Here is a 25,764-nt window from a genome sequence, read left to right on the forward strand (position 1 = left end):
TAAACTGAGACCAGGTGAACTCGTCAGGTAAAGCTATTAAAATCCTCTCGCAATAATAGAAACATACAAGGCGCCGAGGTCGACCGCAGGTGGGCTGCCGCCTTTTCCAAGTTCCGGCCGCGGGGGTCCGGCTCGCAGCGGGACACGGGGGCAGGTGCCCGCGAGACCCCCGGAGGCCTTCCGGGTGTGGACGCCCCGCCAGGGCCCGGCAGCCCGGGGCGTGGCTCGCGACGGGTCCCCCGGGTCCACTTCAGGACTCTCGGGAGTTGCAGGTTTCTGGGGGGCTCGTTCCCGCCGGCGCCGCGCCCTCAGTGGTGACACTCGGGCACTTTCAGCATCACTTTCCCCACGCGGGCGGGAAGGGGGCGGTATGTCGGGGCTCCCCTGCCCTCCTCTCCGCCACCGGGGAAGGGAGGCGCCGGCGGAGGCCCTGCCGAGGCCGGGCGTCGCGCGGGGGGCTCCCGTCCCCCGGGGCCTTCGGCGGGGGGTACTGGGGAGGGGGCTGCATGCCCCTCTCTCCTGAGCGCCGCCGGCGCCCGCGGTCCCGGAGCGCCGGGCCCGGCTCCCCGCCCCCGACTCGGCGCTCCCGCGCTCCCTCTAGCGGCCGCCGCGCGGCCTCGCTCCGTCCCAGGCTCGTCGGCGGCGCAGCTCACGTGACCGCGCTCCGGGCCTGCGGCCGCTGTCGGTTCCCCCAGTCACCGAGCGAGAGGGAAGAAACAAGATGGCGGCTGAAGGCGATCCGGAGTGGGGCCCCAGCAATTCGGACTGAGCCTTCTCCCTCCACCCGCTTCCGCCGGCCGGGCCCCTCCCGCCCGGCCCCGCCGGCCTCCCCACCCGGCCCCGGCGCCCCCCACCGCCCCCACCCCGCGCCCGCCCCTCCCCCCTCCGCTTTCCCTTCTCCCCCCCGCGCCTCGGCTCCGACATGAGGGGCCGGCGGGGCAGGCCGCCCAAGCAGCCCGCGGCTCCCGCTGCGGAGCGCTGCGCCCCGGCCCCGCCGCCGCCGCCGCCGCCGCCGCCCACGTCCGGACCCATCGGGGGGCTCCGCTCGCGGCACCGCGGCAGCAGCCGGGGCAGGTGGGCCGCCGCCCAGGCTGAGGTGGCGCCCAAGACGCGGCTGAGCTCGCCCCGGGGGGGCAGCAGTAGCCGGAGGAAGCCGCCGCCGCCGCCGGCCCCCCCCAGCACCAGCGCCCCGGGCCGGGGGGGGCGAGGAGGCGGGGGCGGCAGGACGGGGGGCGGGGGCGGCGGCGGCCACCTGGCCCGGACCACCCCGGCCCGGAGGGCGGTCAACAAAGTGGTGTACGATGACCACGAGAGCGAGGAGGAGGAGGAGGAGGAGGACATGGTCTCTGAGGAAGAGGAGGAGGAGGAGGAGGACGGCGACGCCGAGGAGACCCAGGATTCGGAGGACGACGAGGAAGATGAGATGGAGGAGGACGACGATGACTCCGATTATCCGGAGGAGATGGAAGACGACGACGACGACGCCAGTTACTGCACGGAGAGCAGCTTCAGGAGCCATAGCACCTACAGCAGCACTCCAGGTACCCACCCAGCCCGGTGGCTGCAGGCTGCTTCCCCGCCGCCTCCCCCTCCCCCTGCTCACTCCCTCTCGAGTGCCGGGCATCCTGCTCCGGCCTCCCCCCACCCGCCTCCCCCCCCCTCGGACGGAGGGGAAATGCGACGGCACAGCAAGTGGCAAAAAAACTAGATTTACAAGAGGAAAGAGGCGCATTGTTCAAAATGGAGATTGCATTGTTGCAGTTTGCAGGCCACACGCTCGCTCGCCCTCTTTCTCTCCCCCCCAGCCCCCTCTTTTTCCTCTTCAGAATTTGTGCCAGTGCAGTGGCTCCACCGGGCAGGATCGAAACTTTGGCACTCGCCTATCCATTGCATTCATTTTTCTCCCCTTGTTTTGGTGTGGTTTTTTTTTTTTTTTTTTTTTGGAATGAAAGAAGCCTCTTGTTTTGCAAAAACCTCTTTGCATTTCTAATGTGGGCTCTTTGAGATTTTTATTATGTATCCCTTCCTTAAAAGGGAATTAAGGATTGGGACAGATTGTGGCACACAAACACGCACAAAACACGCTTCTCTTCGCACGCCTAGCTGGGCGGCTTACAAAATCGCGTGAAAGAGATGGGTCGGTGGACTGAGTCGGGAAGCCTTATCTGGTCCCGTGTTTGTTTTTATGCTTGGAGGGCTAATGGGCCGGTGCAACAGTTGCTAGTCAATTGCTGATTAAAAAGCAGTGCAGAAAAGCGCAGGAAAGCAGCCTTGGAAATGCACCCGATCTCCCAGAGCACCTTGGTGAGTCCACAGCAGAAGTGCAGAGGGGCAGGCAGGGCCGCCGCCGCCAGCCTGGTCCCTGGGCTGCGCTCGGGCTGAGCCGCCTCGCGTCACCTGTTGCGGAGGCCGTGGAGGTAGCTGATCGGGCAGTCGGCCTTGCCGGAGATGAACTTTTGGGATCGCTTCTCAGTTCCGCGGCAGAACGAGCAGATCTGTTACTCATTTTGTCCTTTTCCGTTTTGTTTCTGAAGAAAAAAGCCCTCCCTGGCGCTGGAGTGAAGGCTGCTCCGAGTGTTTTCAGAAAGTTCCTCTAGGAGATGCATTTGGTTAAGCACACTCGCAGCTGCTGCTTTGTGTGAAATCCGTGGTTGTGGCTCACTAAATTGTGAGGGGAAAAAAGAAGTAACTTGTAGCAGCAATCTGCATGACCTTTATATATTGTTAACCTCCATGAACTAAATTACAATTTGGTGTTAAGAACGTTTACAAAGTAAAGTTTATGAGGAAATGAGTTATTTTTAGAGAGACTAGGGTAGTAGAAGCAGTTAGAAGGAAATGTTTTTTTTTTTAAATAAATGCTTACATATGGGGGAAGTGTGGGTACTAACAGGTGGACGCGCACTTAGATTGCCCTGACATTAAATGAAGAAAGGTAGTTCATTTCTTTGGGCTGACAGGACAGCTGCCTGTCTTGCTCCCAAGAACCGAGCGTCCGGCACGCTTGTCTCCTGTGCAGAAGGAGCTAGATGCAAGTTTTGTCATCTCCTGTGGCAGTAGTTGTCACTGAGCAGTCGCAGGTTCATCCCCTGTGTGGAATCATGGAGACTGACTGACTGCCACCACTGCAGGAAGTTTCCCGGTTAGAGCTAAGGCTGGCAGGCAGGCGGCTCCGCTAACTTTCACTCCCATCTGAGGGCCCAGCAAATCATGCTAGGGGGGTTGATGGCTGTGCTGAGTTGAAGTACAGTTTGTGGTGAGGCTTCCTGTTTTTTTTTTTTTTTTTTTTTTTTTTAGTACTTGAATATTTGTGATACTTCCTTGACATTTTGTTTTTCTTAGCGACGCTGGTAGCCTAATTTGTGTATGCTTGTCCCATCCATATATAAAATTAACTCCTTAGTGGTAGGTATTGATGTTATACTCCCTGAGCTCTAAACCAGTGTTTGGCATGTAGCAGGTGCTCATCAAAGATTGATTGGATACGCAATTATTTGCTAGGTGAGAACTTGCAGTAGATGAAGTTTTGGTCATTCTGTAATTGGCAGGCGTAACTCCTAGACATTTTGGACTTGGGGAACTAAAAGTTGGTCTGATGAGATTCTGATGCTCGCTTTGAGTAGTTCATGTCCAGTCATGGAGTTACTGTTCCCAGTGCTGTTTCGCCTTGCTTCCCAGGTATTTTCCTTCCTTTACCCGATGTGGTATTAACTGGGATGTGTTGCCTTTGGGTACACATTACTTCTCAGGATTATGGTAAAAATAGATGCTCCATTGTGGGACCTAAACTTTGAGAATATGTCCGCTTGCCTAGTGAGTGGCACTGCTTGCTGACAGTGAGTTGTCAGGTGCTGGTTTCAGTAGTTTTGTTGTCTGGACTTCCCAGGAGGGAGGCTGTCAGGTCAATGTGTATATGCATTGGAAAAAAAGAAAACTTTTAGGACTGGTTTAAGACATCCCATGTACACATGAGAAAATGTGGTTGGTGTATTTGAATCCTGTTGTACTGTTAAGGCTAAATGAGGCATATACTTTATTGGTAATTTAGAATATTTGATTAATTTTTAGTTTAGAATGTTGGCTTAGCTGCTAACATTAAATCCCTGATGTAGGCAATAATCTCTTCATCTGTTGAGTACTACGTAGGTAATTCCAGAGGTCTTCAAAAAGTTCATGGAAAATATCTCTAATGAAACCATTTTGGCTTTCAAGATTGTTTTGTGCCTAAATAATTTGTCTTTTAATTCCATTTTCCATGGAGTTTTTGAAGTATCCTTATACAACTGTTGATATAGTCATAGATTTAAAAATGTTTATTCATTGGAGAATATTTTTTTCTTATAGAGAAAAATTTTAAAATAGGGATAACAACTTATTACTAATGCCAAATTGAAATCATTAGGTTTGCTAATGCTGGAGGCATTTGGCTGAATAGAGCTTTGATTTATCTGAATTTTTTAAATGGAGAATTCTTCCAGCTTACAGGTTTTATGACAGACTTTTGTCAGTGCACTGCAAAGGATTTGTATTGGAAATCTGGTCCGAATACACAGCTGAGAGAGTTCTGACCACTCTTTGAAGTTAAGCATTTGCTTATTTTAAGAAATTAAGTTATGCTTGAACAGAGTGGTTCTTGCATTTAATTTGTGTGACTTCTGAGAATACTTACCTGGAATTTTGAAATTTGGAACCTCTGATGATTTCAGAAAGCAAAACTTCTGGTGGTATCCTGGGAGAGTGAGTGATTATGTCCTCTAAGGAAGATGACTGTTGGAGTCTGGCCATGAATGGATCTGTAGATCACCCGATTAAGCATTTGTTAAGGGTTTGGCAAGTCTCATTTCCACCAGTGTCAAACACCTTTTCAGAATGAGTGCGATTCCTGATTGCTACAGGTTAGGTACAAAGTGCTGGGGGAGACTGCAAGGCAAGGCAAGGCAAGATCAGACCCTGTTGAGATGTGTGTGGGCGTGAGCCTGTGTGCTTCCTGCAGGGGCCTTGGATTGTGGGGCCGGTAGAGGGAGGGCGGCAGAGGGAGAAGTGTGGGCAGTTGCAAGTAATGAGTTTTGCTGGAGCCTGAGGATGTGAGTAGGAAACAAACTAAAGCTCTGTTGTATGCTGCGTTGGGCAGTACCTGGAGAACCAGGCTGGAGTCATTGTACTTTTCCTCCCTCATTGGTCCAATAAGCATTAGGCCTCAGGCATTTTGTACTCCCCAGCACCCAAGGGGTATGCTGGATTCCCACAAGCACCTCGCATAAGCATGAACCAAACCAAGTCACAGAAATGCCGTTGAGCCACAGTTATTTCCTTTTCCTGCTATTTGAGAGAATTACCAGGAAGGTGGCCTGAAGCCCTCTTTCTCCCAAACCCATTGCATATCTGTTTAATTTTAGGGGTTGGGATCAGTCAGAAGATGTGGAAATGGTGGGGTATGATTTAGTGAGACTCCTGGGGATTTAGCGTGGCTTCTGTCTGCAGGATGGGTCGGAGGAGAGGGAGATAACTGCTGGGATCTGGATGGGTGTTGTACTCCTGGGTGGAAGACCAGTCTAGCAGGTGCATCAGAGTTGCCTTGACATAACCCAAGTGATGTGAGAGGAATGCGTCAGCTGTGCCTCAGCAAGGATGGTAAGGCTTTCAGTAGCGGTGGGGACGCCAAGATTACAAGGAAATTAACGTGCTGTGTTTTCAGATAACAGTACCTGAAGAGGCTAAACAAGAGGATTAAATGCAAGGAAATGAGAGCCAAAGTTACCAAAAACTTGAGCAGCATAGTTTGTGAGTCGTGGAGAGGCGTATCCTAGTATGCAATAATGACCAATCTTGCATATAGTAGTTGTGTCTAGTTCAGCGCCTGTTTGATTCTCACCCATATGCAGATGCAGGCGTGGAGTGCTGTGTTGAGATGGTGTGTGCAGCAGCAGTGGAGATGTTGAGGCCAGGAGCTCTGGTCTCTTCTTTCCAGTCCTCCTCTGCCCTCTCAAGGCTTTGTGCTTTCCCTGTGGACCCTTGGAAATGGAGATGGGGCGGGGGGCAGCCTGGGTGGCACAGAGGGGGCCTCTTCCCACCTTGCTCTCAGCTAGGCTTAAATCCCCCTTCCTATGAGAAGCCTCTGGCACTGACCCTCATTAACCTAATTTTTTCATGCTTTTGGGTCTTTAAAATAATAAGCCTCAAGAGGCAGAATATTCTTAACTTTAAAAAAAAAAAGGCACAATGTATACATGCAGAATATACTTTAAAAGATTAGAGTCTCAGGCTCCTGGCTTCTGCCTGGCATAACCTAGGCTGTTAGGGCCATTTGAGCAATAAACCAGTGAGTTGAAGTTCCCTTTCTCTCTCTCTAACTCTGCCTTTCAAATGAATACATAAATCTTTAAAAAACAAGAAAACCGAAAAGAAACAGATGGAAAACTCAATCCCAGCCACTCCAATGTGAGATGCAAGAGTCCCAAGCATTAGTTTAACCTGCTATGCTGAAGTGCCCACCTCCTTTATTATTTTTAAAAATTTTGTTTATTTGAATGGCAGACAGAGGGAGAGAATATGAATGTTTCTAGCCATTGACTCACTCCCCAAAATGCCTGCAATGTCTGGGGCTGGCTAAAGGGCCTGAGTTTGGAGCTTAGAACGCAGTTGGAGTCTCCCTTCTGGTGTCAGGAACCCAACCACTTGAGCCATCATTGTTGCTGCCTAGGGTCCACACTAGCAAGAATTTGGAGTCAGGAGCTGTGCCTTCGACACAAACCCAGTCACTCTTACAGGGACCTGAGTGCCCCACCTGTGTCCTAACTGCTAGGCCAAATGCCTGCTCCCTAAAATTATTTTGATATGTTTTTCTACATACCAAGTTATATTGTTCAGATATTATTTTTTGATTTCTGGATGGTTTTAAAAACAGTAACAGTAATAGTTAACATTTATTGGATATTTAAATTGCTGAATGATTTTTTTTTTTTTTTTTTAAGATTTATTTATTTGAGAGTTACAGAGAGGGAGGGAGGGAGGAAGGGAGGGAGGGAGATTGGTCTTCCATCCATTGGTTCACTGCCCAACTGGCCGCAATGGCAGGAGCTGCGCCAATCTGAAACCAGGAGCCAGGTGCTTACTCCTGGTCTCCCATGCCAGTGCAGGCCCAAGGACCTGGGCCATCCTCCACTGCCTTCCCAGGGCACAGCAGAGAGCTGGACTGGAAGAGGAGCAACCGGGACAAAATCTGGCGCCCCGATCAGGACTAGAACCTGGTATGCTGGCCCCGCAGGCAGAGGATTAGCCTAGTGAGCCATGGCGCCAGCCTCCAGAATGTTTTTATCACCCCAAGAAGAAACCTGTGCCTATAGAAATTTTTCCACATTCTTATTTCCTGCCCCCATCCTCTGACAACCACTAACCTAGTTTCATTCTCTGTTGATTTGCCTCTTCTGGACATTTCTTGCCTTTTTTTAAATTTTCTTTTTTTAATCTTTTTTTTAAAAGATTTATTTTTTTATTTGAAAGAGTTACACAGAGGAGAGGCAGAGAGAGAGAGGTCTTTCATCCGATGGTTCACTCCCTAGTTGGCCACAACGGCCGGAGCTGCGCCAATCCGAAGCCAGGAACCAGGAGCTTCTTCTGGGTCTCCCATGTGGGTGCAGGGGCCCAAGGACTTGGGTCATCTACTGCTGCTTTCCCAGGCCATAGCAGAGAGCTGGATCAGAAGTGTAGCAGCTGGGTCTTGAACCGGCAAGCATATGGGATGCCAGCGCCTCAGGCCAGGGTGTTAACCTGCTGTGCCACAGTGCTGGCCCCTAAAATGTTTTTTAAAAAATATTTTGATATTTAATTGAAAGGCAGAGTGATAGAGGGGGAAAGGCAGGGATATCTTCTACTGGTTCACTCCCCAAATGCCCACCCCATTGTAATAATGCAAAGTAATACTTTATCAGTTGTTATGGTAGATAAGGATTTAACCTTAGGATTTTCTTTACCCTCTCCTTATCCTCATTGAAAAGAAAACATGATTTTTGGATAACTTGGGGATTGATTATAGCATTTTGACTATATAAATTATTTGCTATATTATCCTATGATGATGGAGTGTTTTCAGAAGTGGGAATTCTTTTCCTGTCTTATTAATTAATTAATAATTATACTTCCTGTCTTATTTTTTCTTCTGCTTAACATTGTTGGCCCAGTTTGCTGTGAGGGCTTTAGAGTCCCCTGGTGCTTATTGCTTTCCAGACTCTCAAGTGTAACCTTTCCAGGTTCTGCCCTGTTGCTCTCCTGCTCCCACAGCGCCCTCGCCAGCTCCACTACGTCACACTGGGAACTCTGTTTGCTGCGTGCCCATGTTGATGCGCTGTTTTCTGGGCCCTACATCTTTCTTAGTTTACTTTTTTTTAAGCACAAGCTTGGTTGCTTCCTAATAATGAGTGTGTGAGAAGTAAGCTCTTTTTACATCATTATATGTGTGAAAAATGCCCTTTTCTTTTTTTTTTTTTTTTAAGGGTTTATTTATATGAAAGGCAGAGTTATAGAGAGGCAGAGGCAGAGAGAGAAGTCTTCCTTTCACTGGTTCACTCCGCAGGTGGCTGCAATGGCTGGAGCTGGGCCAATCTGAAGCCAGGAGCTTCTTCTGGGTCTCCCACATGGGTGTTGGAGCCCAAGGACGTGGGCCATCTTCCACTGCTTTCCCAGGCCGTAGCAGGATCTGAAGTGGAGCAGCTGGGCTGTGGCGAAGTAGGTTAATCCTCCGCCTGCGGCGCCGACTTACAGCCATTTGAGGAGTGAACCAACAGAAAGAAAGCTTTTCTCTCTGTTTCTTTCTCTCACTGTCTGTAACTCTGCCTCTCAAATAAATAAATAAAAATCTTAAAAAAAAAAAAAAAAAGTGGAGCAGCCAGGACTCGAACTGGTGCCCTTATGGAATGCAGGCAGCAGAGGATTACTTGCTATGCCACGATGCCGGCCCCGAAAAGTGCCCTTTTTAAGCCTAATACTTGGACAGTTGCCAGGGATAGGGTCCTAAATAAAAACACAAAAATTCATTGAAGAAATAAAGCAGTTTCACTTGCCTTATTGTTTTCCAGCGTTTTGTTTATTTAAATTTCTGCTTACTTTTTATTTATTCGAAAGGCAGAGAAGGTACCCTTAACAGCCAGGGCTGGGCCAGACTGAAGCCAGGAACTGGGAACTCAGTCCAGGTATCCCTTTTGAGAGGCTGGGATCTGAGTACTTGAGTGATCGTAGCAGGGAGCTGGATTGGAATCAGAGGACCCAGGACTCAGAAATGGGATGGCGGGTGTCCCAGGTGGCAGCCTCACCATTGTGCCAAACTCCTGCCCTGGTGTCTCAGCAGGTAGTTCTCTGTTGAGAAGTCTGTTGCCCTCTGATTTTAGCATTCATGTTTGTCCTGTTTTTCGCCTTTCTAAAGCTGCTAGGCTCTTTCATGGCAGTTTTGCTGTGATCTCGTATCCCTCTGTGTAGGTCTTTTTTCCTTCCATTGATTGTGCTGGGTGCTTGGTAGGCCCTGTGTATCTAGAGACTCGTGACAGTTCTGGGAGCATTTCTTCTGTACATAATTTTCTTCCTCAATTTTGCGAAGTTCTTTCAAACTCCTATTTAGATGTTGGATCTTTTACACTGATCTTACTATGGTTTTTATCTTTCTCATCTTTTTTTTAAATTTTTTTAAACTATTTATTTATTTATTTAAAAGGCAGAGTCACAGAGAGGCAGAGAGAGAGAGAGAAAGGTCTTCCATCCGCTGGTTCACTCCCGAGATGGCCACAATGGCCAGAGCTGTGCCAATCAGAAGCCAGGAGCTAGGAGCTTCCTCTGGGTCTCCCATGCAGGTGACCTGCATTCCCAGGCCATAGCAGAGAGCCAGATCAGAAGTGGAGAGGCCAGGACACAAACCTGCGCCCATATGGGATGGATGCCAGCACTGCAGGCGAAGGTTTAACCTGTGCCACAGGGCAGGCCCCTGTCTCATTCTTTTTTATCTGTGTTTTCGGTCTGCTTTCTGGAAAATTTATTTCTTCTAAGCCTTCTTTTGAATCAGTTTTTTATTTCTACAATCAGATATTTAATTTCCAGAGCTGTTTTCTGTGTTTCTTTTTCATAGTATCCTGTTCATTGATAAAATATTTTCTTGTATTTCTCTGGGGATATAAATAATAATTACTGAGACTCAATTTACATATACAGTACAGATCATCTTTTTTATTGTACAATTATTTTAGTGTTTATTATCTACTTGAAAGGCAGCATGACAGAAAAAAGATACCTTCCATCTGCTGATTTGTCCCCAAATTCTCCCAACGTTTAGAGCTGGACAAGGCTGAAGCCAGGAGCTGGGAAATCTATTGAGGTACCCCAAGTGGGTGGCAGGGCCCCTAATATCTGGGCCATCGTCTGCAGTCTTCCCAGGTGCGTTAGCAGGAAGCTATATTGGCAGTAGAATGGCTGGGACTAAAACTGGCTCTCTGATATGGGACGTGGGCATCCCAAATGGTTACCTAACTCTCTGCACCATGACACCTGCCCTAGTAGTTCACCCCCCCTTTTTTTTTCTTTTATTAACTAAGTAATGTAGTCCATTATGTGGTTGTACCACAGTTGGGTTTATCTAGCAAGGACATTTGAATTGTTTCCACATTTTAGAGATTGTGAATAAAACTGCTGTAAATGTTCATTTACAAGTTTTTGTGTGAACATATGTTTTAATTTTTTGTGGGTAAATACCCAGGAGTGGAATTGCTGGGTTATATGCTAAGTGCGTTTTAATTTTCAGAAACTGCCAAACAGTTTCCCAGAATGGCTTTTTGTTTTTTTCAAGAAGCTGGTGAAGGCAGGGGAAAGAAGATTCAGGGTCTTGGGATCAGCACATGCGAAAGAATGAGGGAGAACCCTGAAGGTTTCAGATGGGAGTGCTGTGATGGCGTGAGTGTTGTAGGTCTCAGGCTGCGGACTAGCACGTGACTAGAGTGGGGTAAGCATGGATTAAGGTGTTAAGCTTAAGTAGGTCAGGTAACATCTTTAAGATTTATTTATTTTTAAGATTTATTTATTTGAAAGGCCGAGTTAGAGAGAGAGAGAGAGAGATTGTCTTCCATTAGCTGGTTCCCTCCCCAAATGCGGTAACAGCCAGGGCTGGGTCAGTCTCAAACCAGAAGCCAGGAGCTTCTTCCGCTCTCCCACATGGGTAGCAGAGGCCCAAGCATTTGGGCCATCTTCTGCTTTCCCAGGTGTGTGTGGGATTTGAACTGTATAGAATGCCCGTATCTCATGCAACAGCTTTATCTGCCACGCCACAGTGCTGTCCCCCATGGTGACTTCTTGTACTGGGTTGGCATAAGCAGAATAGAGAGAAATAATTCAAGAGTTAGAATGATGTCTTAGTGATAGATGATTAGGCTGGGACATGGTAATGAGCAGAAAAAGGAGTCAAGGATGAATTGACTCCTGAATCTCCCTGTTGCCTTTCCTATTTCTCCTCACCATGTGTTTGATCCTCAGGTGTTGTTGGATTCTTTGTGGCTCTCCCACACCTTCAGCTAATTCTCTGTTCCGGTGATTGCTCCTAGTTGCCTGTCCATCGCCTTCTCCAGCTGTCTTTCTTTAACCATCATGTGGTCTAGTTATCAAATATTGGGGGAGGGGCTGGTGCCATGGTAGTAGGCTAAGCCTCCACCTGCTGTGGAGTGCTGGTTCAACGCTCTCTGCCATGGCCTTAGAGAGCAGTAGAAGGTGGCCCAAGTGCTTGGGCCCCTATACACACATGGGAGACTCCAAGAAGCTCTTGGGTTCAGATCGGCCCAGCTCTACCCGTTGTAGCCATTTGGAAAGTGAGTCAGCATATCAAAGACCTTGCTTTCTTTCTCTCCCTCTTTGTTTGTAACTCTCTCAAATAAATAAATAAATAAATAAAATCTTTTAAAAAAATTAGGGGATTTCCTACATATCTTAATTACTGATTTCTAATAAAATTTCATTATGTTCAAAGAACATATTTCATAGGAATTTGATTTGTAAAATTTTTTATTTAAAAAACATGTGAAAGAGAGGAAGGGAGACAGGCAAAGATCTTCCTTCTGCTGGTTCACTCCACAAATGCCCACAACAGCTGGGGCTGGGCCAGGCTTAAGCCAGGAGCCCTGAACCCAGTGTGGGTCTCCCATGGCCTCCTAGGTTATGCATTAGCAGGAAGCTGGAATCTGCAGCAGAGCCAGGATATGGGGTGTGGACATCCCAGGCAGCGTCTTAACCACTGTGCCAAATGCCTGCCGCTGTCAAATGTTTTTAGAAGTTTGCCTTGCATCTGGAAATGCATGTTCCATGTGTACTTGAAAAGAAGATGTATTCTGCTGTTGCTGGGTGAAGTAGTCTGTGAATGTCAGTCAGGTCAGGTTGGTTGGTAGTGTTCAGATCTAGTTCTTGCTGATTTTCTGTCTTACCTGTTCTATTGATTACTGAGAGAATGAATGTTGAAGTCTACAGCTATTGCTAAGCCTTTGTCTAATTCTTAGATTTCCTGTGTTTTGAGGCTCTGTTACGAAGTCCACCAACCTTTAGCAAGGATTGCTTTGTCCTCTTATTTTGATCCTTCTGTCTTTACCTCCATATTTGTTAAGTCACTGGACTAAAATGGGTTGTGATTATCTGGTGCCTCCTTCCTTAGAGCTCCCTTCAGGGAAGGGAGGGTCCCATTCAGTCTCCCTCCCTTCTGTGAACTGGCTCAGGCAGCGGCAGCACAAGGTCACTGTTGAATGAGTCAGAGCCTCTGGATTCTTTTCCTTGCTGTTCATTATGGTAGCTATTTAAATTTAAATAAAGTAAAATTAAACCTTTTGTTCTTTAGTACTGTAGGGACTGCATCTGATTCTCCCACATGGGCGGTAGGGGGACCCAAATACTTGAGCCATTACCTGCTACCTCCCAGGGGGCACATTGGCAGGAAACTGGATGGGATGGGAACCAGACCAGCACTCAGTTATGGGCACTATGACCTGAGATGTGAGTGTTGCAGGTGGTGACTTAACCACTGTGCCACAATGCCTGCCTTGAGAAATTTGATAACTCGGGGCCGGCGCTGCTGCCGGCATAGTGGGTAAAGCTGCTGCCTGCAGCGCCATCATCCCATATGGGTGCCAGTTCGAGACCCGGCTGCTCCACTTCCAGTCCGGCTCTCTACTATGGCCCGGGAAAGCAGTAGAAGATGGCCCAAGTCCTTGGGCCCCTGCACCCGTGTGGGAGACCCAGAAGCTCCTGGCTTCGGATCAGCGCAGCTCTGGCCTTTGCGGCCAATTTGGAAGTGAACCAGTGGATGGAAGACCTCGCTCTGCCTCTGCCTTTCTGTAACTCTGACTTTCAAGTAAACAAAATCTTTAAAAAAATTTTCTTTTGATAACTCAGAATTCCAAGTTTAAAACTTGCTGTGTTAACTGAAAAGTGAAAAACTTGTGTATCCTAGTGTTTCTGGGTTCTCCTATATAACATCTCTTTTTTAGGAGTCATTGACCAATTTATTTAACAATTAATGTTCAAAGAAAAGATGTCCCCCCTTTTTGAGTGGAATCCCATTGTTACCAAAGTGATACTAAATTGTAACTGTGAAACCTCCTGAGATTTGCTAAGAAATTAGTGATTAGATTCCTCTGCACTCCTAAATATATTCTGTAGTTCACACACTTGGGAGGTGGCAGGGGCAAATGAGTCATTGAATGGCACTGTGCAGTAGGTGCAGTTTCTGTATTTTACAGAAATATGGCTTCCTCTTGATTTAAGTGTGTTCACATTGCCTCCATTGAAGTCTGTTTATAGTGTGTTCTACTTAGGGGGAACCTAAGAAGTATTTCAGAAATGCACTTATTAGGCTGTGTGGAATTTCTCTTGTCCTTTTTCCTTTCTAATACTTGCTTAGCTGTATTGAAACTTGCCTGAGGAAGTAGTCCAGCATTTCAAATAGGTGTTTTCCCTGTTCCTTTAGACACTGAAATTGTTTCCCACTTTTCTTAAAGACTTAGTAAATCACTCTTTTCTTTTTTCTTTCTTTCTTTCTTTCTTTTTTTTTTTTTTTTTAAGATTTATTTATTTTGTTTGACAGGCAGAATTAGAAAGAGTTGGGGAGAGACAGAGAGAAAGACCTTCTGTCTGCTGGTTCACTTAGCAAATGGCTGCAACGGCCATGGCTGGGCCAGACTGAAGCCAAGAGCCAGGAGCTTCATCCGGGTTTCTCACGTGGGTACAGCAACCCAAGCACTTGGACCATCTTCTGCTGCTTTCCCAGGAGCATTAGCAGGGAGCTGGATCTGAACCAGCTGGGACTTGAACCAGCTCTCATAAGGGAAGCCGGTTGCAGGCGGCAGCTTAACCTGCTGTGCCTCAGCGCTAGTCCCTAGCTGTTTGTTTTTCTGGCGGAAGAAGTTTCTGTTTTTACTTTGAGTATATTAATCATGAGTGTTGAATTTTGTTAATTGCTTTTTAAAATTTTTTTTAAAGATTGATTTAATTATTCTAAAGGTGGGTTTAGAGAGGCAGAGAGAGAGGTTTTCCAGCCACTGGTTCACTCCCCAAACAGTCGCAACAGGCAGAGCTGGGCTGATCCAAAGCCAGGAGCTTCTTCCGGGTCTCCCACATGGGTGCAGGAGCCCAGAGCTTGTGTCCTCTAATGCTTTCCTAGGCCATAGCAGAGAGCTGGATCAAAAGTGGAGCAGCCAGGACTCAAACCAGCACCAAATGGGATGCAGGCATTGCCTGCTATGCCAAAGTGCTGGCCCCTAATTGCTCTTTTTTTTTGTAGCTATTGAGATGTTCCTGTAGTTTTCCTCTTTAGTCTGTTGATGTGGTTTGGTGAATTATGCTGATTGATTTTCAAATGTTGCAATCCAGGAGCTAAATCTCACTTGCTTGTCATGTTTTATCCTTTTTAGATATTGTTTAGTTTGCTGGATTCTCATCTATGGTATTTTTTTAGGTTTTATATGTCTTGTGTTTATGAGGGGTACTGGCCTGTGGTTTTTTGGTAATGTCTTCATCTGATTTTGTTAACAAAGTAATGCTGGTGTCAAAATGGGTTGGAAAGTGTTGCTTTTTTTCTATTTTCTGCGAAAGATTTTGTAGAATTGAAATTGTATCTTCCTTAGAAGTTTGGTAGAATATGCCAGTGAAGCCATCTGGGCTTGGAGTTTTCTTTGTTGGAAGATTTTAAATTGTGAATTCAGTTCTTTTAATAGGTTATTCCAGTTATAAATTCCTTTTTGAATGGGCTTTGATTGTGTCTTTGAGGAATTGGTTCCTTTTACCTGTGTAGTTGGATTTGTGAACTAAAGTTATCCGTAGTATTCCCTAATTGTCCTTTAAATATCTATAGAATCTACAGTAATGTCACCTTTCCTGTAGAAATTTTTGTGTTCTGTCTTTTAAAAAAATTTTTCCCAGATTTATTTACTTGAAAGAGCGACAGAGTAAGAGAAAAATCTTTTTTTCTTTTTTTAAAGATTCATTTTATTTATTCGAAAGACAGAGTTAGAGAGAGAGGTAGAGTTAGAGAGAGAGGTGGAGACAGAGAGAGAGGTCTTCTATTGGCTGTTTGACTCCCAGATGGCCGCAACGGCCGGAGCTGCACTGATCCAAAGCCAGGAGCGAGGAGCCCCTTCTGGGTCCCTCATGTGGGCCCAAGGACTTGGGCCATCTTTCACTGCTATCCCAGGCCATAGCAGAGAGCTGGATCCTTGTAAGAGGAGCAGCCAGGACAAGAGCCTGCACCCAAATGGGGTGCCAGGGCTTTAACCTGCTGCGCCACAGTGCCAGCCCCAGAAAAATCTTTCTTCCATTGGTTCACTTTCCAAAGGGCCCACAACAGCCCAAGGTGGGCCAGGCTGAAGCCAGGAGCCTGGAACTCCATCTGGGTCTCCCACCTGGGTGACAGGGGGCTAAGAACTTGGGCCATCTTATGTTGCCTTTCTGTTCATTAGCAGGGAACTGGATCAGCATTGAGTAGTTGGAACTTGAACCAGAACTCTGATATGAGATGCTGGTGTCACCAGCAGTGGCTTAAACCTCTGAGGCACAGAGCCATAATGCCAGCCCCCTTAAAAATGTATTCTAATACTTGTACATTTTTGTGGGATTTAGTGTAATACTTCAACATACGTATAGAGTGAACTGATTAAATCGGGTAATTATTTCCATTTCCTCATCTTTAGGTTTGGGGTATTACTTCTTGTAGTGTATATGGATAATGCATTATTGTGGAGTACCTCACTTTTCACTTTTTTTTTCTTGGTCAGTTTGTCCAGAGGCTTATCAGTTTAGTTGATCTCTTCAGAGAGGTATCTTTTGAGTTCATTAATTTTTTTGTGTAGAGCTTTTCTCTTTTTCTTTCTTTTAAATACTATTAGTACCGGGGCCGGCGCTGTGGCATAGTGGATAAAGCCGCCGCCTGCAGTGCCAGCATCCCATATGGGCGCCGGTTCAAGACCCGGCTGCTCTGAAAGAAGCTCTTGTCTCCTGGCTTCGGATTTTTTTTTTAAAGATGTATTAATTTATTTGAAAGAACTACAGAGAGAGAAACTTCCACCTTTGGTTCACTACCCAAACGGCCACAACAGTCAGGCCTAGAAGCCTAGAACTCCATTTGGGTCTCCTACATGGGTGCCAGGGGTTCAAGTTCAAGTACTTGGGTCATTTTCTACTGTTTTCCAAGGCTCATTAGCAGGGTGCTTCTTCTGAAGTGGAGCAGCTGGACTTGAACTGGTGCCTCGTCGCAGGTAGGGGCTTAGCCCTCTTCGGCACAGCCCTGGCCAGCTTTTTCTTTTCTAACTCATTGATCTCTACGCTGTTCTTCATTGTTTCCCTCCAGCTTGCTTTGGGCTTAGTCTGTTCTAGTTTCTGAAGGGAGAAGCTTAAGATCATTGCCTTGAAACCTTCCTCGACACATTTTTTTTTAGCTGTCTCAATTTTAGATATGTTGTATTTTCATTTAGTTCACAGTATTTGTGAGTTACTCTTTGTCCTGTGGCTTGTTTGATATGTGCTTTTACTTTTCAAACCTTTGGAGGTTTCCCAGATGCATTTTTGGTTGTGTCTGTTACAGATTTCTAATTTAACTCCATGATGATCAGAGAGCTTACTTGGTGTGACTGAGTTTAAAAACATTGAGAATTGTCTTATGGCCTGAAGCATTATCTCCTCCAGAGAATGCTGCATCTGGGACCTCCACCTCAGGCTCCCACGTGGGTGGCTCACATTCGAGGGCTTGAGCCATCATCTGTTGCCTCCCAGGGTTCACATGAGCAGGAAGCTGGATTGGAAAGGGTGGAGCCAGGACTTGAACTGTGCACTTTGATATGGGATATCGACATCCCTAGAGGTCTCTTAACTGCTATGCCACGTGCCCATCCCAGGACTTGTATATCCTTGCTGATTTGCCCCCAACGTGTTCTGTTGATTGCTGAGAGAGGTGTGTTGAAGTCTACAACTGTTGTTTCGGATTTGTTCTCTTTCTCCTTGCAATTCTGTCTGTACTTAACGTATTTTTGAGGCTCTGTATTATATGTATCAACATGTATGGTTGTTTTGTCCCCTTCATTAGTTGATTCTTTTATCATTCTGAAATTACCTCTGTCCTTAGTAATATTTGTTGGTTTAAAATTTGCTCGTTAGTAGTAATATAGAGAATCCAGCCTTTTTTTTTTTTTTTTTTTTTTCTCTTAAGATGTGTTTATTGGGACCAGCACTGTGGTACAGCGGGTTAAAGCCCTGGCCTGAAGTGCTGGCATCCCATATAGGTGCTGTTTCTAGTCCTGGCTGCTGCTCTTCCAGTCCAGCTCTCTGTTATGGCCTGGGATAGCAGTGGAGGATGCCCAAGTCCTTGGGCTCCTGCACCTGTGTGGGAGACCTGGAAGAAGCTTCTGGCTTTGGATCGACTCAGCCATCTGGGGAGTGAACCAGTGGATGGAAGACCCCTCTCTCTTTGTCTCTACCTCTCTATAACTCTGTCTTTCAAATAATAAAATAAATCTTTAAAAAATTATTTATGGGGCTGGCGCCGTGGCTCACTTGGTTAATCCTCCACCTCTGACGCCGGCATCCCATATGGGCGCTGGGTTCTAGTCCCGGTTGCTCCTCTTCCAGTCCAGCTGCAGCTGGCGCAATGCGCTGATCCGAAGCCAGGAGCCAGGTGCTTCTCCTGGTCTCCCATGCGGGTGCAGGGCCCAAGCACTTGGGCCATCCTCCACTGCCCTCCCAGGCCACAGCAGAGAGCTGGATTGGAAGAGGAGCAACCGGGACCAGAACCCGGCGCCCATATGGGATCCCAGCGCTGCAAGGTGGAGGATTAACCAAGTGAGCCACGGCACCGGCCCCTAGAGAGCTGTTCTTATATTATTACTGGCATGAAGGGATAGGGATTTGGAACAGATGGAAAGTACTTGAAGTACACAACATTGTAAGTAATAACAATACTTCCTTTGGGACATTACTCCAGATCAGATGGTGAATCCTTGTTACTTTGACAAATGAACTTCATAATTATTGATTCATTTTTAAATATTTATTTATTTGAAAGGCAGAACAACAGAGAGAGGAGGAAAGACAGAAAAAGAGAGACCTTGCGTCTGCTGGTTCACTCTCCAAATGGCTGCCGGAGCCAGGGATGGGCCAGGGTGAAGCCAAGAGCCAGGAGCTGCATCCAGGTTTCCCACATAGATGGCAAGGGGCCAAGTACCTGGGTCGTCTTCCACTGCCTTCCCAGGTGCGTTAGCAGGAAGCTGGATCAGAAGCAGAGCAGTTGGGCCTCGATCTGGCACTCCTGATACAGGATGCTGGCATTGGAGGCGATAGCTTAACCCGCTGCAGCACAACCCCAGCTCCATCTTTCATGATTTTAAAAAATGTAACTATTAAATGCATCTCTTCATGGTTTTGTTATGTGTAACAATACTTAGATTTTATTTGATATAGAGTATTTTTTCATTTAAATTTTCATTTATTTTTTAAATTTTCTATCCATAAGTTTTTATTTCTTCAAGGATGTATTTTTCTTCTGTACCACTTTCTCTTTTTTTTTTTAAAGATTTATGGATTTATTTGAAAGGCAGAGTTACAGAGAGGCAGAGAGAGATCTTCCATATGCTGGTTCACTCCCCAAATGGCCATAATGGCTGGAGCTGTGCCGATCTGAAGCCAGGAGCTTCTTATGGGTCTCCCATGCGGTGCAGGGGCCCAAGCACTTGGCCATCTTCTACTGCTTTCCCAGGCCATTAATAGCAGAGAGCCGGGTTGGAAAGAGAGCATCTGGGACCAGCATTGCAGGCGGCAGCTTTACCTGCTGTGGCGGTTTTACCCGCTTTGCCACAGTGCCTGTCTCCCCCCGCCCCCACACTTTTTGAGTGTTTTTATTTTATTTATTTGAAATACAGGGTTACAGGGAGAGAGCTAGAGAGAGAGATCTTCCCTCCACTGGTTCCTTCTTCAAATGGCCACATGACTGGGGCTGGGCCAGGCCAAAGCCAGGACTCAACTCCATGTGTGCAGGGGCCATCTTCTGCTGCTTTCCCAGGCACATGAACTGGGAACTGGCTTGGAAGTGGAGCAGTTGAGACTTGAACCGCCACCTGTATGGCATGCTGGTGTCATAGGTGGAGGTTATCTCAGTGCACCACAGGCCCACACTGCCACCTTCTTTTTTGGCTTAGAAACAGTTTGTTCCTTTTCAGTAAGGATCATCTCAGGGTATCTCGGGAGCTCATGTAAGGGTAATCCGACCATGAGCTCTGTAGGTATGGTGGCACATCTTGGGTGCTTTGTTTACCTGGATACGTTCGATGACCAGAAATCAGCATCCAAACCCTTAAGTTCAGCATTTCTCTCTCTGTTTTAAGCATGTGCAACAGCAATTCAGCACCATTTTTTTGGGCCACCAGCCCAGTATTCAGACCCACTGTTTATGTTGGGCACACCTACCCATTGGACAGTTGTTGCTTCTGGAATGTGTGACATCTTTCAGATACTTGTTGGCTTTTTGAATATGCATACCTTGATGACCTGGGCAGTTTCTTGGGTATTAATCAAGCGAATACTAAGATTTGAGCCTTGATTTGCATGATATTGGGGCTTTCTGGGTCCAGTGAATAGCGAACCATTTTCACAGATCAACTAAGGCTGCTTACAGGAAGAGGAAAGTGGAGTATTAACTTCTGCCGCTCCCATCACTCCTGTACTGAGCAGTCCGGGTCTCTATGACATACTGGTTGGAAATGGGGACGTAGTACACTTTCCCCTTTAGAAACACACATTGTGTGTGGAGCTGTCTTAGGAGGTCTAGAAGTCTGAAAACAATCCTTTTAGAATCAATACAGTAAACATTTGGTGTCGAAAATTGCAGTGGCTGCTAGGTTTAATCTTGGCATTACTGCAGCCCTAGATCTCCATCCTCTACAGTCATTTTCTTTTTTTTTTTTAAGATTTATTTATTTGAAAGAGTTAACGCAGAGGCGGTTGGGGGGGAGAGGTAGGTCTTCCATCTGCTGGTTCACTCCCCAAATGGCCACAAAGGCTGGAGCTGTGCCAGTTTGAAGCCAGGAGCCAGGAGCTTCTTCCGGGTTTCCCAGGTGGGTGCAGGGGCCCAAGTACTTGGGCCATCTTCTGCTTTCCCGGGCCATAGCAGAGAGCTGGATTGGAAGTGAAGCAGGCAGGTGTAAAACAGCACCCATATGGGATGCCAGCCCTGCAAGCAGCGACTTTACCTGCTGTGCCACAACACTGGCCCCAACAGTAGTTTTTTTATGGGTATCATTAGTTGAGCAAATAATTTTAGTTACTACAATAATGAAGACATGACCTATGCTGTAACAGAGCTAACAAATGATCTGGGTACATGAAGAAAGGCCTGTAATGTGAATGTGCTCACGCTGTAGGGAGCGCTTTGCAAAGGGTCAGAGAAGCCTAGTGCCAAAGGCACAGCCAAGGACGATGGAGATGACATTGGAGCAGGGCCTTGAAGAATGTCTAGGATTTCTCGGAATGTTAGCAAAGTAGTATATGCACATGTGTATATATATTATATATAATATATATTTATATTAAAATATATAGATATGCTTTTTAAATTAAAAAAAAAGAGAAGTTAAGCAAATGCATATTATTGCCACAGTGCATATTTAGAAACTCAGGCACATAGAAAACAGCCCTAAGCAGTGGTTAATGCCTGATGAGTGCCGATGGCCGGGTTCATCCCCAGAGTTGAGAGAAGTGAGCATCCCTGTAGACACTGCCTTCCATTAAGGAATACAGGAAAGCAGGACGTTTTGCCTCAACAATTGCCAGGTCATTTTAATTAAAGTAGTAACATAATTTCTTCAGTAAGTTAACACCTGTTGAATGGTCCAGACTCTGTCATTTAGCCAAGCAGTTCATACTGTTAACCTAGACTGTGGGTAATCATTGACAAATTGTTGCCCTTTGGTCCTGCCCCCCGCCCCACCTTTCCCCTGCATTCCCTCCCTCCCTCCCTCCCTCCCTCCTTCCCTCCTTCCTTCCTTCCCTCCCTCCCTCCCCCTCCTCCTCCCTTCCTCCCTCCCCCTCCCCTCTCCTCCCCTCCCCTCCCTCCTTTTCTCCCCTCCCCTCCCCTCCCCTCCCCCTCCCTTTCTTCCTTCCCTCTCTTCCTTCCCTCCCTCCCTCCCTCCCTTCCTCTTTCTTTCTTTCTTTCTTTCTTTCTTTCTTTCTTTCTTTCTTTCTTTCTTTCTTTCTTTCTTTCTTTCTTTCTTTCTTTCTTTCTTTCTTTCTTTCTTTCCTCCCTCCTCTCCCCTCCCCTCCCCTCCCCTCCCCTCCCCTCCCCTCCTCTTCTCTTCTCTTCTCTTCTCTTCTCTTTCCTCTTGAAAGAGTTACAGAGAGGCAGAGGCAGGGGGAGAGAGAGAGAAAGAGAAAGTCTGTCTGCTGGTTCACTCCCCAAATGGATGCACAGCCGGAGCTGCACTGATCTGGAGCCAGGAGCTTCTTCCAGGTCTCCCACACGGGTGCAGGGCTCCAAGGGCTTGGGCCATCCTTCACTGCTTTTCCAGGCCATAGCAGAGAGCGGGATTGGAATTGGAGCAGCTGGGACTCATATGGGATGCAGGCACTGCAGGTGGCGGCTTTACCAGCTAAGCCATAACGCCAGCCCTAAAGCAGTGTTTTTCTTCTTTAAATATTTTGTTTATTTATTTATTTGTTTATTTATGTATGTATGTATTTGGGGGCTAGAGTAAGGGAGTGGGAGAGACAGAGAGAAAGATCTTCCATCCCCTGGTTCACTCCCGAAATGGCCACAACAGCCAGAGCTGGGCTGATCCAAAGCCAGGAACCAGGAGCTACTTCTGGGCTTCCCACCTGGTGCAGGGGCCCAAGCACTTGGGCCATCTTCCACTGCTTTCCCAGGCACATTAGCAGGGAGCTGGATAGGAAGTGGAGTAGCTGGGTCTCAAACTGGCACTCATGTAGGATGCTGGCGCTGCAGGTGGCAGGACCAGCCCTAAAGCAGTGTTTTTCAGCTTGGCTATACATCAGAATTATCTGGGGGAAAGGGTGAAAATGTACATTATTGATCTGGGTTCTGTAAATTTGGGTCTCATTTTAGACCGCTTTTAACAGCTTGCCAAATGGTTTTGCTGCACCTGCACCTAGTTCTAGGAAGGGCTGTTTCAAGGCAGCTTCTCAGACTTTAATGAGCACATGAATCACATGCAGATTTTGAAAAAACTACAGATTCTAATTTTTAAGATTTATTTTATTCATTTAAAAGGTAGAGTTATAGAGAGTGGGAGATATGCAGAAAGATCTTCCATCTACTGGGCCAGATCAAAGCCAGGAACCTGGAACTTCATCTGGGTCTCCCATGTGAGTGGCAGGGCCCCAAGTCCTGGGGCTGTCTTCTGCTGCTTCTCCAGGTGCATTAGCAGGGAGCTGGATGGGAAGTGTAGAGGCTGGGACTGCAACTAGTATTCAGAAGGGATGCAGGTGTCTCAGGCTGAGGCTTACACCCCTGAGCCACAATACCATCCTCAAACTTGAATCTTTGGCTATAATACAATTTTGTGTTCATGTAAGACCATTAGCAGTTACTAGAAGCAGCATTGTTTTATTGGTTTAAATGCTATTGTAGTTACTTAGATAGCCTGCCCATTTTTTTCTTTTAAAATACTATAACGAAAATGTATGGATGAGGACCAGTGCTGTGGCGTAGAGGATAAAGTCACCGCCTGCAGTGCCGGTATCCCATATGGGCGTCAGTTCGAGTCCCCACTGATCCATCCGATCCAGCTCTCTGCTGTGGCCTGGGAAGGTAGTGGAGGATGGCCCAAGCGCATGAGCCCCAGCACCCGCTGTGGGAGACTCGGAAGAACCTCCTGGCTCCTGGCTTCGGATCGGTGTAACTGCAGCCTTTGTGGCCAATTGGGGAGTGAACCAGCGGATGGAAGACCTCTCTCTCTTTGCCTTTCCTCCTCTCTCTAACTCTTTCAAATAAATAAATAAATCTTTAAAAAAAAATACAACAAAATAACATATTTGGATAAAAATACATGGATAAATGAAATATTTTTTAAAATATTAAAAAGCTTGCTTTTTCCCTGTCCCTAATTCTCTCCAGAAGCACTACTTTTAGAAGATTCTTAATGGGGGTGGCATTGTGGAGTAACAGGTTAAGCTTCCACCTATGATGTCATGGCCTGCAACACTGGTATCCCATATGGGTGCCAGTTTGGTCTTGGCTTCTCCACTTCCAGTCCAGCTCCCTGCTAATGGCCTGAGAAAGCAGCCAAGGATGGCCCAAGTTCATGGGTCCCTGCCACTGACCTGGGAGGCCCAGATGGAACCCCAGGCTCCTGGCTTCAACCTGGCCCAGCCCTGGCCATTGTGTCCATTTGGGGAGTGAACCAGCAGATGGAAGATCTTTCTCTCTCTCTGCCTCTCTCTGTCTGTAACTTTGCCTTTCAAATAAATAAAAAAAAATTTTAGAAATGATTCTTACATGACCTATTAGACATATATAGATATACTTTATCACTGTCTGCATATTCTTTTTTTCTTATAGTTTCTTTAGTCAAATGGCATCATTTGGTTTATTGTTCAGTTTATACCTAATATATTTGCAAGATTGTTTCATGTTAGCACATCTGAAATTTACCTTATTTTCAACTGCTAGATTTTATTCTGTTGTATACATACATCATAGCTGATTTAACTGTTGCTTTATATTTAGTTTAAAAAGGCAAATAAAACACACAGAATTCCAGCTTAAATTTATTCAAAAGACTGAGAGATAGAGATCTTCTCTTTGCTGTTCACACCCCAGATGTCAAAGCCAGGAGCTGGACTCGGTCCAGGTCTCCCACATGGGTGGAAGGGATGTCTCCCAGGGTCTGCATCAGCAGGACGCTGGAGTCAGGAATGGAGCTGGGTTTCCAGCCTGCAGGCTCTAGTGTGGGATGTGTGTTCCAGGCAGTGTCTTCAGCTGCTTTGCCAAGTGTCCACTCCTGAGCTTTTATAAATTATTAAGTCTTTTTGTATTTTCTTAAATGCATATGTGAGTAAATCTGTTAGATAAGTCCCAGGAAGTTGGGATTGCTGAGTCAAAAAGATACGTATGCATTCAGATAGATTTCCCTTTTTATTTTTTTCTTTTTGGCCAAATCACTTTCTAAAAATTTGAACCGATTTATATGTCCCAAAAATGTATGAGTGAACTGCCCAGTATTTAATATTAACAGTGTGAGAAGTGCTCTCATTATTCAGCGTGTGTAGAAGCATGATTTGGGTAGAAGCTGTTTTGTGGTTTCTAGCTGGGCTGCAGAGGCTGGGCCTAATCCAGGTCGCTCAGGTGGGTGGCAGGAGTCCAGGTACCCCCGCCGTACTGCTGCCTTCCAGGGGCTGCGCTGTCAGCAAGCTGGAGTGGAATGAGGAGCTAGAGGCGGGTATTGAGCCCGGGCACGCTCTGATGTGCCTTGTGTCTTTTTTTTTTTTTTTTTTTTTTGACAGGCAGAGTGGACAGTGAGAGAGAGAGACAGAGAGAGAGAAAGGTCTTCCTTTTGCCGTTGGTTCACCCTCCAATGGCCGCCGCTGCAGCCGGCGCACCGCGCTGATCCTGGCAGGAGCCAGGAGCCAGGTGCTTTTCCTGGTCTCCCATGGGGTGCAGGGCCCAAGCACCTGGGCCATCCTCCACTGCACTCCCTGGCCATAGCAGAGAGCTGGCCTGGAAGAGGGGCAACCGGGACAGAATCCGGCGCCCCAACCGGGACTAGAACCCGGTGTGCCGGCGCCGCAAGGTGGAGGATTAGCCTATTGAGCCACGGCGCCGGCCCCTTTTTTTTTTTTTTTTAAAGATGTACTTACTTATTTGAAAGTTAGAGTTACACAGAGAGAGGAGGAGAGGCAGAGAGAGAGAGAGAGAGAGAGAGAGGTCTTCCATCCGCTGGTTCACTTCCCAGTTGGCTGCCACAGCTGCGGTTACGCCGATCCTAGTCATCTGGGGGAGTGAACCAGTGGATGGCAGCTTTCTCTCTGTGTCTCTTTCTCTGCCTCAGATAAATAATAAAACTGAAAAATACAAAAACTCACCTTTTAATTTCAGTTTTCGTTTTTCAGGAACTTTTGACGTGCCCTCCCTCATAAGTGTGTAACAAATTTAGCTCTCGAATGATCCATTTATATACATACATGCATGTGCTGGCCATTGCCTCTCACATTGGAGAACAGGTGCCTCAGAGTTGCCCACCTGACCATTGAGAACTGTGATCTGTAGCT

At 46.8% G+C, this 25,764-nt stretch overlaps 1 protein-coding gene across 25 annotated transcripts in view; it reads left to right on the plus strand.

Moving 5' to 3' along the window:
• Positions 1 to 694: 694 nt before the first annotated feature.
• Positions 695 to 25,764, plus strand: part of BPTF (bromodomain PHD finger transcription factor) — a 132,233-nt gene continuing 107,163 nt past the window's right edge. For 12 of the 25 annotated variants that reach the window (XM_070060436.1, XM_070060434.1, XM_070060449.1 and 9 more), the window contains exon 1: positions 696 to 1,541. In XM_070060436.1, coding sequence (XP_069916537.1) covers positions 923 to 1,541 — 619 coding nt within the window. In that variant the 5' untranslated portion in view covers positions 696 to 922. Of the gene's footprint in view, positions 1,542 to 25,764 lie in introns of all 25 variants that reach the window. The other 13 variants (XM_070060448.1, XM_070060450.1, XM_070060438.1 and 10 more) reach the window with 3 other exon arrangements.

This window comes from Oryctolagus cuniculus, chromosome 17 (genome assembly GCF_964237555.1).
Source record: "Oryctolagus cuniculus chromosome 17, mOryCun1.1, whole genome shotgun sequence".
Lineage (NCBI taxonomy): Eukaryota > Metazoa > Chordata > Mammalia > Lagomorpha > Leporidae > Oryctolagus > Oryctolagus cuniculus.